The sequence below is a fragment of the Theobroma cacao genome, chromosome 2, assembly GCF_000208745.1.
Source record: "Theobroma cacao cultivar B97-61/B2 chromosome 2, Criollo_cocoa_genome_V2, whole genome shotgun sequence".
NCBI lineage: Eukaryota > Viridiplantae > Streptophyta > Magnoliopsida > Malvales > Malvaceae > Theobroma > Theobroma cacao.
The window spans coordinates 3,315,722-3,330,848 of NC_030851.1; the positions used below are offsets into that span (position 1 = coordinate 3,315,722).

A 15,127-nucleotide genomic window follows, 5' to 3' on the forward strand; every position below is an offset into this window, starting at 1 on the left:
TATCTAGCTACTTACTTGGTAGACGAGTTTCTGCACTGATTAACATGCATGCCGTTTGAAAATAAATCCATCATACTCATACATAAGCATAAGCTTAACTTTTTCAACATAATTTAGTTCTTCAACACTTGTTTTTCAACATTATAGGTCTTTGTCTGATGAAACACTTGATGGGATTATCATAGGTCTTTGTCTGATGAAACACTTGATGGGATTATCATATGCTAATTAAGCATAAAGAAATTGATGCATCCATGGAATTAAGGCATAAAGCTGTCCCCCATAATCTGAAAAAAAAAAGATCAGGGTTTAATTAATGTCGAAAATTAAGTTAGATGTCACAATACAACAGAATCGTGGGGTCAAAAGCTACCTTCTCAATTTCAACAAAGACACCATAACGCACCTTAATATTTGGTGAGGGAGGGATTGTGGATGATACCTCTCCATCATCATCAAGCTATATGACATGTGCATTAAGTTCTAGGAATGTAAATGTTTTTGACAAGAGGCAGAGGCAGGAGCAGGCGGCCATTAACAAATAATTGCTAGCTTTCACCATCAAAGGATACCGCAAATTTAGGTGATGAAGAATTGAAATGACTATGAATTAAATTATGCACTAGTAGCAGTAGTAGTATTTAGGTTCACAATTATGGGTTGACGTTGGACCTCTCTGGGGGTTGCTAGCTACACGAATTTCCATTTTGGCCTGTAATGGTTATGCGGAACCCTACGAAAGATTAGGGCCTTTGGCAGTGCTTGGGTACCCCTAGGACTCGACAAAAGGCGGAGGGATTTTAGAATGATCCAATTCGTACTGCTGGTTTTTTACTTTCGGCTGATTTTTAATGCTTTCCGTTGATAGAGGCACGGCACCTTGCTACTTGGGTGCAGTAATTTACTAATTTTACATTCCCTGACACGGGACTTTAATGATCACGATCAGATATATTAAATTAGTACATTCGTATGCATTGAAAGTAGCAGAGGCCGTGAGCAAGAGGGAAATTCCATGATTGGAGCAGGATAACATTATGTGATCTAAAAAAATTCCTCAGGTTTTAAATAAAACGTATCCTTCTGCCTCATACTGGAGTTAGTTTTGCTTCAAAAAGGCCCAATTTCAGTTTCATCATGCAAAATAAATGTCAAAAAAAAAAATTTCTTTCACATGCTACAACAGCGAGGTATGTCTTTTCCTGGCCTAACTCTCAAACTACTTCTGCCCTCACTTAGAATTTCCAAATGCCTAGCATACCGTCATCTACTTCTTCTTCTTTGATTTGGAAGCTGACTGAGTGTAAGCAGTTCCCTGAAAATTATGACAGCCAAAAACAGGAAATTATCAGGCAACATTCCTCCAGAGACCGTTACTGATTAATGAAGTATACAAGAAACTCATAATTCTATATTTAGGACAAAGGTCCATATCCCCGACAGTATGCCCATTGAATAAACAGATATAAGTAGTCGGGGTGAAAGGAGTGATATGAAAAGCAAAGTTAACTGCAATTGAAAAATTATGGGAATTGATAATGATGCATAAGCCATAACCTGAAGCCATTCATCCAATGAGGCATCAGTAGTCCCAGTTCCGACTTCCACCTTTGGGGCCCTCTTAGTTTTCTAGCAAAAAAAATAAAGGCAAATGAATTAGGTTTATTCCATAAAAAAAAACATAAACATGTATATAGATACAAGCAATTCTCCCTCTGTCTCTCTCTCTCTCTCTCTCTTTATATGTGTACATGCCACAGGTAAGTAACATTGCCAGTTGAAGCTTTCTTCAATGCAAGAACAAAAATCACAAATTTATAATAATCCCAGCACAAAAGCTTGCTGACTATCATTCATGCTAGAACGATGTAGATTTGCCACCATGTATACATGCGTGCTTTTTTTGAGAGATAAACAACAATATTTTTATTAACAGAAAGCCTTATTAGATTGAATCTTACAATAACTAGTTTCAAACACGTCTTCGTGTCTCATGCAAACTGTATTGTCGTACATAGTTACTGGAGTAAATTAACAATAAGAACTGCAAGGAGGTTTGGAATACCTTGGAGATACGCTGAAACTGACCATGAAGCCATAAACCAAGGAGAACAAGAAGTGCAATCCCAAGGGTAACAAGAAAAACAGACTCAACACTGAGGAAACCACCAGCCTCAACAACTTCAATGGTACCATTATAGAATGTACTTTGGTATGGGTGCTGGTCAATATCATAGACAATGGTACCCACGAGATCAAAAGTTCCAGGCTGTGTGAAAGGTGTCTAGATGTGTAAGCTTAACAGCAACACGTCATTCTCACAAAAAGAATTTATTTACAGTTCTAAGGCATAAATCTCCCAGAGCAGTCATTTACCTGTAAGTACTTGCTAACAGCAAATATATAAGGGAAAGTAGCTTGAGCTGAGGCAGGTACAGTTGCATTGTTGAAGGCCTGCATTGAAACATACATTTTCAGTTAACACAATCTACAAGCAAATATCACAAGGCAGTTTCAATCCAACAACTTAGGCTGCAAAACTCCAAGACAATGAGGTGCATGATCAACTTTGTGGCAACAAAGAAGCCCAAGATCTTTTTCAAATAATGCAACAAGCATTGATAATAAAGTAAGAAAAAAACTCAAACCTTAAACCACAGAATAGTCAAAAGCCAGTGACACAGCATTATAACCGCACAGTGAGCAACTAGAGCATAAGTGTCTAAACTGTGTTTCCACACTCAGTCTCATATCATAAAATCATCGTACAGTCCACACTTATCAGTTAAAGATACAGAAGAATCTACATTAGCCGAAACTGTCTGCTATTGTTTCTTAAACTGAGATCTAACATCTCAATGCCAGCTCAACTTCCATCCATCATATTAATCAGCATTGGCTAGAATTATAGACTCCAATATAACTGTTAGAGCTGATTAATGTAGCTAAGCAGCTGCAAAGGGAACACAAACTAATCTGTTGCAATGCATAAAACTCATATTATTGGCCATATGTTTGACAAGGGATATTTAAAACATTACATAAAGATGCCATATCAAAAAGATAACATTAATTATTCAATGCCTTTAGACGTGTAGACAACATCAGATAACCAAGCAAATATGAAAGTAATCTAGAAGAAGAAACACAATAAATGCTTAATCTTATTTATAAAAACTAAAGCACTATATATTCAGATATGCAAAATTTTTTCAGTTTGAAAATACTAGAAATTAATCAAAATGAAAAGCAAACTATAATGAATGGATCATGATTGTGGGTGTTTGAAAATTTTAACCAGCACAATATTTATAAAACCTATGATTACCTGTACTGTAAGATTTTGAACAAGCAAATGATGATCAAAAGGAAGATGAACACTGGCTTTGATTGCAATGACATTCACAGTTGACTCCCCTGCAATTTAAAGAAGTAAGTTAAGCATAGGAGAGGAGGAAACCCTGTATAGCTAACCAAAAAGAGGCAAGCATTTAAGTGTAGCCAACAGAAGGCAGATAAATTAACCTATTTCAACACCTAACATCACATTTCATTGTAAAACAAGCCAGTAATGTTGTGAAGATGAATTAATTACCAACATTTTCCATCCCGACAAGGAGTTCTGTCTCTTCTCCAGCCAGAACCACTGCCCAAGGGTAAAAAAAAGTTTGATATGAAATATGCATATCTCTCAAAATCATACAAAATCAAAATCCCACAGGCGGCATCAAAAACTTCTTACATTTGGCGCTATTTTTGGGGAAAACGCAGACAGTTTCAACTCCTGGAGCTGGGTCAAAATTCCCATCACCAAAATCCTGAACATCCTCACCAACAATCCCGAGATCACCTCCTTCAACAGCTTCGGCAACATCTGCCTCTGCTTCTGATTGACACCTAGCAACTATCACACAAAAGAAAAACCATGTCACACCATGATTAACAAACAATATTGACAATTTATTTATTCATTAATTTATGAGAAACAAAAAGTAAACCAATCCTACAAAGATTTAATGCAAAGAAAAAAATCACGTCAAGAAATAAATACTTTAAGAATGTTATAGAAAAGGACATCAAAGTACTCGACTAGCACTCTTTTTCGTTGCCTTTTGTTAGAGCAAAAAGAAAGCTAAACTTTTCTTTAAAAAGCCACTACATACCAGTAAGAAAAGTTATCAGAAAGATGCCCAAGCTTTTTCAAAAAAAAAAAACGAAAAATCACGGCCATGGAGCCATGAATTTGTAAATGCACGAATCACTTCAAATTCCCACTATCGAATCAAAAATCGAGAGAAACAAATCAATCTCACATGGATGTACAGTGAAAAGTCAACAAAAAATTAATATAAAAGAAAAAGGAATCTAATTGCATCTCATTTCAACAGATCAAAACAATCGCAGTAAACATGCAAGTAGAAACAAACCCAGAAGTAAGATCGAAAATCTACAAAGATTAAATGAATCGGTAAGCATAAATAGCTATTTACAGAGACAAAGTGAAGTGAATAGATCTAGATCTGGACAAAAATTAACTAACCTTGAAGGAGAGGAGAGGCGAGGAGGAGGAGAGCAAAGAAGAAAACCCTGAAACTCTTAATTGCCATTTCCGAGAGTTTCCTTATTTCGTCAAAAGGGAAGAAGAAGAGAAGTGATCGGTTTTTGTGACAATAATAATGCGGCCTGGGGTTTCCAACGCCTCCAAAAGCTCGGACCCAAATATAAGAGCCGAACACAACCAAATCAAATCAAACTTCTTTGGTCAACATCCTGCTTCAATAGTGCTACCACGCTATTTGACAACCGTACACGGCGTCGTTTTTTGGCCACTCAGGAGCATGCTAGCTTTGCTTATCTATTTTCTTAATATAAATGGATTCCGAATTATTAAAACAATTTGTGTTAGCATTTACGACTGATTTTAACTTGCACACCGAAAAATGATAATTATCTTCTTCTCAAATTTTTAAAAAATATTTATCTTTTCTTTTAAGAAATAAAACAAACCATATATTATAATGTGCAGAACTCAAACAACAAATAATTATAATTATCTTTTTCTCAAATTAAAAAAATATATATTTATCTTTTCTTTTAAGAAATAAAACAAACCATATATTATAACGTGCAGAACTCAAACAACAACACGTCCTTGGCATTATCAAACTTTCAGATCTCTGAATCTAAATCTAATTAATATAATAATAATAAAAATAATAATAATTCCAGATAAAAAGTTAAGCCCAAAGGTAATAACTATTTAGGTATAAATCATATGTTTGTAGACAATCCATTAAAAAAAATACGATCAGTCGACGAGGCCACAGTCGATCAATCTCCGTGGATGGTGTAGCGCTCCCATTTCTTTGTTGGGTCATATATCTGCCGCATACAAAGACAAATAAGAACTAACATTAGTCTTCACTCTTCAGAAATCAGAAATAATTCTCCATTTCTCATACCGACTTTCCATTGCATCACAAGCAAGCAAATCATACTAGCAAGCCAAGAAGGGTAGACAGAGACAAGCACATAAAGGGAGAGAGACGGAGAGAAAGTACCTCCCATCTTGAAGCTGGGAAGATGTGCTTGTTCTTTTCGTACCAATGCCTCTCGACAACTTTACCAGCATGAGACTGTGAACAGTAGGAGAAAATGAGTTCATGTACCACAAAAACCAGTGCATTACGTTTTACTAATTTTTAACCTCTGTCCTTTGTTTTTCATGCAAGAATAAGAAAGGGAAAATACCTCATCCTTCTCGATTGTAGCATCAGCTATTGTTCGCACATCTTCATGCACATCAAAATGGAAAAGCTGTTTGAAATAAAAGGACAAACAACATTTAATAAGCAACTTGTACTAAATAAACTCTACCACAAGGAAATGTTGTAGGATTTAAGATGCTTCAACAATCTCAAAATGCTTGAACAGCAGACTAATGATGCTTATTTGTTCATTTCCTCAGATGTAATAACAACTTTAATGAGCAAAAAATAGAACCACTTTTAACAAGCTATATATGACAACTACTACGCAGAAGAATTTATAGAATGTTAGTTGTTACCGGTCCACTTTTGCCTCTCGCCTTATTAACAATCAGCTCATAGAAGCTATGTTGCTGAAGTTCCACAAACATGAAATAGATGAAATCAAATTAGTTAGGATCCATTGAACACAGTAGATATTGTAGCTATCATTAAGAGCCTGCTTTCATATTCAACTCACATGAGGAATGATAAGATCTTCTTTCACATAAAGCAGGTTTTCCACTGAAGTCGTTCGAATCTCTCTAAACTCTGGTGCAAGTTGCTGCTGAACTGCTCGAAGAAATTCTCCTATGGTATCACCCTTGCGTACCTAAACAATAAAAAAGCAGAACAGTTAAAATGATGGCGAAATGAAGAAAAGAAGCAGAAAATAAAAGCATAGAAATAGGTAAACACGGTTTAGCGTAGTTTTACTTGCCTGGATCACTCGTCTATGGCCTGCCCCATCCCAATAGCTGTAAGTAATTTCAAGGGGTTCATCTGAAACATAAAATGGACTAGGTTCGTGACCTTATTTTTCATGCATCATACCACAGAGGACAACATCAGAAAAAAAATTACTCTTAATTTGCTCTTGTTCACGAAGCCACTGTTTCCGCAGCCTTTCACGCTCTGCTTGCTCCTCTGCCTCCCGTTCACTGAAAGATCATCCTCGTCAACCCTAAGCTCAAATGTTAGGTCCAATTCTGCTACAAACATTCACTCACAAGTACATGCACGTGCATGCATGGCACAGCACTAGACAAACAAATGTATAGAGAGAGATGTCACCTGTCAGGCAGAAAGCTTGTTTCAACTGTGGGATCTTTGCCAAATTTTCCACGAGTAAACCTCTTTGGTTCTGAACTTTCTGCACAAAGCATAACAGAAGCTGCAATGTTTAGTCAAGCATATAAAGGAATCAACAATGAAGTTTAAAGTCTCTGGAATTAAATGGACATTGAATAATGAATATCGAACAAAAACTACAAAAATGTTATATTGCGTCCAGCCATATTTAACAAAGAGCAGGATCTCAAAAACCAAACCACAGTTCACAGCAGAGATAAATTATTAAATTAAAGAAATCTAAAGAAAACCCCAACATGCAAACGAAGAGCTGCTATAACCTCAGATTGCCAGAAACTCGATTCCCAAGGATAGAGAGCCATAAAGATATTCAACTTGAAAGATAAGTATTAGAAGAAAACATACAGTAATAGATTGACAATGTTGTGGTTGTAAGAGACAGGGAGTATCTCAGCTTCATGTGCCACCCCCCCCCCCCCCCCTCCAGTGCAAGTTATAGTCAACAAAATAAGCAATTAAACATCCATGACAACTATTTATTTAGTTATCTATTTATTATGATTAAATTGTGACATCATCCCAGATAAAACACATTTATCCTTGCCTAGCACAACATTATCAGAAAGAATAACATCAACAAGTCAATAGCACACAACCATGACAGCTAGCAGGACAGCCCACAACAACAACCAAAGGATTCAAAAGGTAGTGAATGTTAACAATGGCAAATAAATTTTATGCTCCTATACTAATCCTCCACATTCACTGACCCAATTATCTAAACCCTTTATTTACAGGATGGGAACCAATCCACGGCCTTCAAAAAATTATTAAAATATTTGGTTACAATCCTGGAATATGAAAGTAACTAAATCACCATTTTGGGAAGGGAAATGATCCATGAAGACAACTAGCAAAAGCCCATTACCAATTCGAATTAATCAACCTAGGCGAAATAACAATACGAGATAACAAATTTCACTCTCCACAGACTACAGAGAAGTGGGAGGTCAAGCATGAGATAACAAATTATGATGCCGTAAAATTTTATCAAGATCAGTTACCATTGGTGCATGTTAGATGACTGTATCTGCAAGCTACAACATTTGTATATTTCAGACATACAAATTATATTACAATGGCCATAAATTTCCTACAACATTTTTAAGAGTACAAAGAAACAGATAATTTCTCACTGTTTTCAGCATCTTCCTCTTCTTCACTTCCATTCTCCATATCGTCCGCAAAAGATAGTCGAGAATTCCCCTTAACCTTCCTCTTTCTCCGCTTTTGCAACTGAAGCTCTTCCTCCCTGTAGTAATAAGATAACAACTTATTAAACTAAATAAAAGACAAAGGACCACAGGAAAAATATATATATACACACACATATATGTATATGCAGCTTACTCTTGTTGTAGCTTCTGGAGTTTCTCCTTCTCTTCCTCTTCGATTTTGTTTCGGATATTAACTCTCTATCAAAGATATCAATAACAATTCCATTAGGCACCATTCTTAATAAGCATAAAGAATAATGGAATCAACAACTTAAGAGACTAAATTACCTTCTCGACATATTGCTCTCTTGTAACCAAACCAACAGTTTCCTTCTTAAATGCAGTCTCAAGAATCTGAAGAAACAAACAAATAAACACAAGTAAGAAAAATTAATCGAATGAAATTAAAAGGTTTCAAAGAAAAACCCTAGGGTTAGAAATTCTAGGGAAAAAGAAAGAAGTCGGACCTCGGAAGTACTTGAGCCGAATTGGAGGAGACCAGGTTGGCCCTTAGCTGAAGCGGACTTGGTTTTAAGCTCTTGAATTTTGCGGCGCTCGGCTTCTCTCTGCTTCTCCAGACGCCGGATCCTCACTGCATCTTGGGCCGTGCCCACGTAACCGTCTCCCATGCCCGACATCTTCGGTTTCTTCTTCCCTTTTTTTCCCTCGCTTTTTCGGGTTTACGCCCCTTCCGACCCGAGCGCCTGTTTTTTTTTCCCTCTCCAATGCTAACTCTTTCTCTCGTAGATGAAGAGAGATTGAAATATGTAGACCGCCGATGTTTTATTTGTTTTCTAAGGAATTTTTCTTTTTTTGTCTGAGTTTTCTAAAAAAAATTGGACCGGGCCTTTGACGAGTCACTAACAAAATTACCCGTTTTTAAAGCACCCAGGAAAATCCCAAGTTTGGGATCTTATTAATTTACCTAAAATATTTTTGGGTATGATAAATTTTAAGAATAGTTTGTGAAAAAAAAAACATAATATCTAAAAAAACTTTTGATTATTTATAAATTTTTTAAATAATATTTTTATTTTTTTATGCTTAATTAAATTTTATATTTTAGTTTAGTTTAAGAAGACTCTAATAACTAAATTATTTTAAAATTTTAAAATAAACATTTATATTTTTATTAAGTTAAATCAAACTCTTATACTTTTATTTTGAATCAAATAAATATTTATTATTTTATTTTGAGTCAAATAAATTTTTATAACTAATAATTTACTTATTTAAAACACCACTTATCATTATATATTATGTAATATTGACGTGATGTTAATGTGACATATTAATATGTTGTACTAAATAATGATGTGATACGATGATATGGTCATATTTCATTTTTTACTCTCCATATCAACAGCATATCAACGTTACATGACACATGAAATAACAATTGATATTTTGAGTAATTGTAATTAGTCAATCATTAGTCATAAATACTTATTTGATTAAAAATAAAATATAAGCGTTTGATTAAATGAAATAAAATATAAACGTTTGATTAAATGAAATAAAAAATAAATATTTATTTAAATTTTTTAAGAACCTTTTTTAGTATTATTTCATAATCTTTTTTATATTTTATCCAACTATTGACAAATTCTTTTGTATTTTTTTTGTAAATAATTAATTTAAATTTATAAAATCCAAATATTAAATCATATACTTCATGAACGAATGAAATAATATAAGAGTCTTTATATTTCAGGTTGGACATAAGATGATAATGGTAGCAATAAATATTCTTGACTTTTGTATATATATATATACTAAATTAAAAATATAACATATAAGGTTTTCAATGTAAAAGATAAATATTGATTTCGTTTTCTTGAAATTATGGGAAAATGTAATTATATTATATTTTAAAAAACCTTTATAAGATTTTTTTTTTTAACTCTATGAACAATGAACAAGCTTGGCACCTTGAGATCAATCTACCCTTTAACACACTATATTGAAAAGAAAAAGGATTAAAAGGTTAAACTATTGTGTTTATGATTAATTTAAAACTTTTTTCAAAAATTTAATCATGATCATAAATTTTTTTTTTAAATTCAAAATTTGGTCTTATCACCTATAATGAAATAAATGAATTATTAAACTATTGAGATAAATTTTGTACTTACATAATTATTGTTACTGACACCACTTACATTTTTTTTAATAAATTATTACAATGAATATTGATTTATATATAGGGGAAATATGGTCTAATTATGTAATTAAATTTTATATTCTATCAAAATGATGTATTTAGTTATTGTACAAATAATTTGTAAATATTAAGTCATCATATTTTCTAAAATTGACAGTATCAATTTAATATATTTAAAATTTTCTGTTATCTATCTTATATGGTATTTGATTGTATTGACATGATTTTTTTATATAATGTTGAATTTAATAACATAGTAATGATGATGTAGCATTTCACAAATGATGTAATAATGATATCAACATGACATAACCAAGTATTGATATAGATTTTATAAGTGTGAGTGTAAAATTATCTAATGTGAGGTAAAGATTTTAAATAAGATTAAAAAAAAAATTAAAAATACGAATAGGGTTTTAAGATTTAAGAAAAGAGTGTTATAAAATAAAAAAATTAAATTTGTGTATTTCATAATTTAAGGCAATAAAAAAGTGTTATGAAATAAATAAAAAAGTATTACTACATTATCATTAATAGATCATCTTATTCAATGTCACATTAACAAAAAAAAATAATATTGACATAAATTGTAAAAAAAATTAAATATGGTTAATAATTAAACTAATATTATAATGGAAATTATTTTCAAAAATTTTAAAAAACTAATATTATTAATTTTAAAAAATAAAAAAAATTAATTTTTATAAATTATTATATAAAGATTAAATCTATCACTTTTGTTTCAGTACGAGGATTAATTGTATAATTTAATTAAAACAATATTATAAAAGCCAAAATCGAAAAGCATATAAAAAAAGAACAAAACGACGTAATCTTGGGCTCCGATAGGCTTCTGCTGTCGTGGATTTCCAATCAAGAAAGGCAAGTGAAGCGAAGAAACGAAAAAAGGGAGACAGACGTGAAATCGTGAAGCGACTTTCCGGTCATTCAAATCATGGATCAACTGAAGAACGACGCTGCTGCTTTTGTTCAATCCATTCAATCTTCGAATCCTTCCATCATCGAGTTTCGTCAACCTCCTATCGACCCGCGCGTTTCCTCCATGACCCGTATCCAACCCAAATCCAGGTTAGGTCCTCTTTAACTCCCTTTTTTTTTTCCCAATTTCAACTTTCCACTCAACAATTGAATTCTTCTCTTTTGGTGTTAATTTAACTGATTGTGATACTTTGATTATATGTTTTTTTTTGCAGCCAAAGGGTTGAAGGGGAAGCAAAGGATTGCGTTGCGGCGAGAAAGCTTCAAAAGGCTGACCGTGAGAAATTGAGAAGAGACCGCCTTAATGAACATTTTCTTGAGTTGGGAAATGCACTTGGTAGAATTTTAACTTTCTTTAAAGATTTTAATTTTTTTGTAATCCCGCCAATAATTTTTATTGTACTACTAGATTTAGAAATTTTACACCAGCATATATAGCTAAATTACTTGGTCTATAGAGTTTGATTCGTAGATCAAGATATAGTTTCTACTTGCATATTCTTTAGCAGTAGTATTATGTCTGAGGAGTTGAACTTTACTTTATTGTGACCATACATATGAAATTTGATTGAAATAGTGCTGCCAAATGCTTCCAGTTCCAGGTTATGGACACAATGTTAAATTTTTTCTGGTGTTATTAGGGAAGTCGTAAAATTCAAATACAACAAGATTTTATTTAAATTGGGATTTTGCCTAATTGAGATCCTGCTATGAGCATATGATTAACTGAACTTGTTCATAGTTCTAGTTATTTTTTTTCCATTTTGAGTGGTCATTGGTCATACTTATTTTTTTGCACAATCCAGATCCTGATAGGCCCAAGAATGACAAAGCAACCATTCTTACTGATACACTTCAATTGCTGAAGGATTTGACGTCTCAGGTCACCAAGTTGAAAGCAGAGTATGCTACGCTAACTGAAGAATCACGTGAGGTATCTTTGATCCATTTTACTTTGAGGATGGTGCTTTGAATTGCATAACTTCTTTGATGGGGATCTTAAATGCGCTTACTTTATCTGGATGCAGCTGACACAAGAGAAGAATGATCTCAAAGAAGAGAAGGCATCTCTTAAATCTGATATCGATAATCTTAATATTCAGTATCAGCAGAGAGTCAGGACTATGTTCCCATGGGGCACTGTAGATCACTCAGTTGTCATGGCCCCTCCTTCTTATCCATTTCCAGTACCGATGGCAATGCCTCCTCCAGGAGCCATTGCTATGCATCCATCCATGCAGCCATTTCCTTTCTTTGGGAATCAAAATCCTGGGGTCATTCATAATCCCTGCTCAACTTTTGTTCCTTATATGACTCCTAATACCCTGATTGAACAGCAGTCAACGCAGCATGTTGCTCCACTTGCACAACCAGGCAGTCAGTCACATGCTTCAGGCAAACAAGATTCAAAAAACAAGTCCTCAGGGGAGAGCAAGGTTGAAAAAACTGTGGATTCGAATGACGTTGCTACTGACCTTGAGTTGAAAACACCTGGTTCTACAGCAGATCAGGTTGGTTTGGAGTTATAGATTGGCTTGTAGTGGTCCGAGTGGATATAATATTTTATTATGATTGTAAAGATAATTATTATGGTATGCTGCTAACATAATGGTGTCTATCTGCAGGATTTATCATCGGGGCAAAGAAAGTTGAAGAAATCTTTAAGGAAGGAAAACAGTAATACAGAAGGGAGTTATTCAAGTAGGTGTTCTTCATCTCATAGTGAACAAGATAGCTCGTCCAATAGTATAGTTGGTGGCAGAAAAGCTGATGACCAAGATGGGGGAAAGGATTGATAAGCACGTGAGCTAGGTTGCTTTCAACTCCTGAACACCATCGTTTCCTTTTATTCTATGCCCTAGTAGTTCCTAGTTTTTCCTCCACGTTAGAATCTAATTATTTGCCTACAAATTGAATCACTTCACTTATATCACAATGGTGTTAAAGGAAATTGCTGTTATGAAGTAGTTCAAGACTGGGGTTTTTTCCTGCATCTCTCTTCCTTGAGATTTAACGGATGGTGGTGATGATCTTCTATGCCCTCTTTTTCTGGGTGAGAAGACGTATCAATGGATGGAATGAGTAATGTAGGAAGTTATGGTTGCAGAGACGAAAAGATTACTAGGTTGATTTGTATGTAATTCTTTTATGTAAAGTTTATACTTTTTACATTCTAATTGGTGTCTCCAGTAGTTCAGAAAGGAAAAAAAAATTCTCTCAAATCTGACATTTTAGTAGGAAAATATCATATGGTTGTTGACAAAACACCTAAATTGCTTGTATTTAGGTCATAGTTCTATAGTATGTCAATTTCAATTGATTTGTTTAACAATATTATGTTGGTTTGGCTACAAAGTATGATCTAGCTATGTTGGAGATTTTATGCTTGCTGTCGTTAGAGCAGTATCGTACTTGGTTAAATGGATCTTTTGCTTCAGGTTCCATATAAAGAATATTTAGTTTTAAATGTTACACGTCTGTGAGTGTAAATGTCAGTGACTCTGTTGCAGTTGATTAACAAGTAATTATTTTAAAAGTTTGCACTGAGTTGCTGCTTATGTGGATTTTGTTGAAGTTTATTCCCTTTCCAAATGTCTTGCATACCTTAAATTAATTACAATTACAAGTATATCACATTGACAAGGTATTGAAATGGGTGTGATGCTTTCTCACTTCCAATGGTATGTCTTGTATATATGAGGAATAAAGGGAGCTGAGGTTATAAATAGCAGGCATTAGGATAAGCTAAAGTGGAAGTGTACTTTAATGCAAAAAAAAAAAAAAAAAGAAAAAAGGTGGAAAAGTGTTTGTGTCAGTTGTGTGTGCATATATATAGGCAGGCAGGTACAGTTAGAAGTTCATAGGCCAGAGATATGGTGGCAAGAAGAGAAAATTGAAGATTAAAAATGATTGTAAGAAGAAAACATGGAAGATAAGGTTGAGAATTGTTGGGAAATCATTGGTCTTGAATGCTCAAGACAGAAACTGTTATCCCATGAAAGTATTTCATTTTACCCTTGCCTCCCTTTGTCTGCTTTGTTTGGTGGTGAATAGGAATGAAAAATCCTCATTTCATTTGTGAGTTACACTCTTCAGCCAAGTCCTGTACTACAGTTTGCGCCATTGTTGCTTTGAGTTGAGCTTTGATTGAATGAGTCTCCATTGGCATTTTGCAATATTGAACCTAGGCAAGTAGGCTTCATAGCAAATCCAGAAATTTTTTTGAAAGAATGCCTATTGTTTTTGATCTTCATCTCATTTGCTCACTTTGGTGGCAGGTCATGGGTTGTCTGCCGCACAGGAGTTGGTGGGTNGGGGGGGGGGGGGGGGGTGGGTGGGGGGGGGGGGGGGGGGGGGGGGGGGGGGTCGGGGGAACCAAATTATCTTTTCGTTGAATTAGACCAAAGACCAACAAGGTTCCTATATTATTTTGCCAATGCTTCAATCCAATGGCGATAGCGACCTTTGTCAGGATTTGGATGAGAAGCACTGGCTTATCGTATGATATTACACAGACGGGTATGCACAAAAAGCTAAATGCTCAGCACGCTTAACATACTATAGTCAATATGTCTCGAAAATCATTTGAGGGAGGAAAAAAGAAAGACAAAGAAGGAGGTTACTGTGATCTCACTGTCACAACCATCTCAACCGTTTTCCTGGACTGTTTTTTTCTTGAAAGAATGGTGACATCTACAGGCAGTTTCATTCTGTCAGGTTAGAACCAACCATGATTCTTTGTCCTTGAGACTGTTTAACGAGCTAAGTTCGGCACCAAACCGTCAAGTCATCGATTAATCTATTAGCAACCTTAATCGGGCGATTAATTTATTGTGGTTTAAGACCTC

The 15,127-nt window shown here is 34.3% G+C and overlaps 3 protein-coding genes across 4 annotated transcripts; 1 reads left to right on the forward strand and 2 right to left on the reverse strand.

The window, feature by feature from the left end:
• LOC18607608 (translocon-associated protein subunit alpha) lies at nucleotides 1,002-4,758 on the reverse strand. Its single transcript, XM_007041861.2, has 8 exons — nucleotides 4,541-4,758; nucleotides 3,743-3,904; nucleotides 3,596-3,646; nucleotides 3,329-3,417; nucleotides 2,377-2,454; nucleotides 2,066-2,269; nucleotides 1,558-1,629; nucleotides 1,002-1,315 (listed from the first exon to the last, which is right to left on the reverse strand). The coding sequence occupies exons 1-8, from the start codon at nucleotides 4,605-4,607 to the stop codon at nucleotides 1,268-1,270; spliced, it is 771 nt and encodes a 256-aa protein (XP_007041923.2). The 5' UTR covers nucleotides 4,608-4,758; the 3' UTR covers nucleotides 1,002-1,267.
• Nucleotides 5,103-8,907, reverse strand: LOC18607609 (protein XAP5 CIRCADIAN TIMEKEEPER). Of its 2 annotated transcripts, none has more exons than XM_007041863.2 (12): nucleotides 8,584-8,907; nucleotides 8,405-8,470; nucleotides 8,250-8,314; nucleotides 8,036-8,151; nucleotides 6,822-6,900; nucleotides 6,612-6,688; nucleotides 6,469-6,530; nucleotides 6,229-6,360; nucleotides 6,068-6,121; nucleotides 5,752-5,817; nucleotides 5,562-5,636; nucleotides 5,103-5,382 (listed from the first exon to the last, which is right to left on the reverse strand). In XM_007041863.2, exons 1-12 carry the CDS (start codon nucleotides 8,752-8,754, stop codon nucleotides 5,332-5,334), a joined length of 1,014 nt encoding a protein of 337 aa, XP_007041925.1. In that variant the 5' UTR covers nucleotides 8,755-8,907; the 3' UTR covers nucleotides 5,103-5,331. The 2 variants fall into 2 exon arrangements, with proteins under 2 accessions (XP_007041925.1, XP_017970024.1); XM_018114535.1 differs by having other exon boundaries at nucleotides 6,822-6,921.
• On the forward strand, nucleotides 11,096-13,662 carry LOC18607610 (transcription factor bHLH121). Its single transcript, XM_007041865.2, has 5 exons — nucleotides 11,096-11,369; nucleotides 11,495-11,616; nucleotides 12,086-12,213; nucleotides 12,308-12,790; nucleotides 12,905-13,662. Exons 1-5 carry the CDS (start codon nucleotides 11,236-11,238, stop codon nucleotides 13,073-13,075), a joined length of 1,038 nt encoding a protein of 345 aa, XP_007041927.1. The 5' UTR covers nucleotides 11,096-11,235; the 3' UTR covers nucleotides 13,076-13,662.

What these genes read in the sequence shown, in the direction of transcription:
- LOC18607608 (XM_007041861.2), bottom strand. Translation starts at nt 4,607, where the DNA reads ATGGCAATTAAGAGTTTCAGGGTTTTCTTCTTTGCTCTCCTCCTCCTC. An exon ending in CGCCTCTCCTCTCCTTCAAG is followed by an intron (nt 3,905 to 4,540) that starts GTTAGTTAATTT and finishes TTTGTGTGATAG; the next exon opens with TTGCTAGGTGTCAATCAGAA. An exon ending in CATTGGATGAATGGCTTCAG is followed by an intron (nt 1,316 to 1,557) that starts GTTATGGCTTAT and finishes CATAATTTTCAG; the next exon opens with GGAACTGCTTACACTCAGTC.
- LOC18607610 (XM_007041865.2), top strand. Translation starts at nt 11,236, where the DNA reads ATGGATCAACTGAAGAACGACGCTGCTGCTTTTGTTCAATCCATTCAA. An exon ending in TGAGTTGGGAAATGCACTTG is followed by an intron (nt 11,617 to 12,085) that starts GTAGAATTTTAA and finishes TGCACAATCCAG; the next exon opens with ATCCTGATAGGCCCAAGAAT. An exon ending in TAACTGAAGAATCACGTGAG is followed by an intron (nt 12,214 to 12,307) that starts GTATCTTTGATC and finishes ATCTGGATGCAG; the next exon opens with CTGACACAAGAGAAGAATGA.
- LOC18607609 (XM_018114535.1), bottom strand. Translation starts at nt 8,754, where the DNA reads ATGTCGGGCATGGGAGACGGTTACGTGGGCACGGCCCAAGATGCAGTG. An exon ending in TCGGCTCAAGTACTTCCGAG is followed by an intron (nt 8,471 to 8,583) that starts GTCCGACTTCTT and finishes TTGTTTCTTCAG; the next exon opens with ATTCTTGAGACTGCATTTAA. An exon ending in CGAGAGGCAAAAGTGGACCG is followed by an intron (nt 5,818 to 6,067) that starts GTAACAACTAAC and finishes TATTTCAAACAG; the next exon opens with CTTTTCCATTTTGATGTGCA.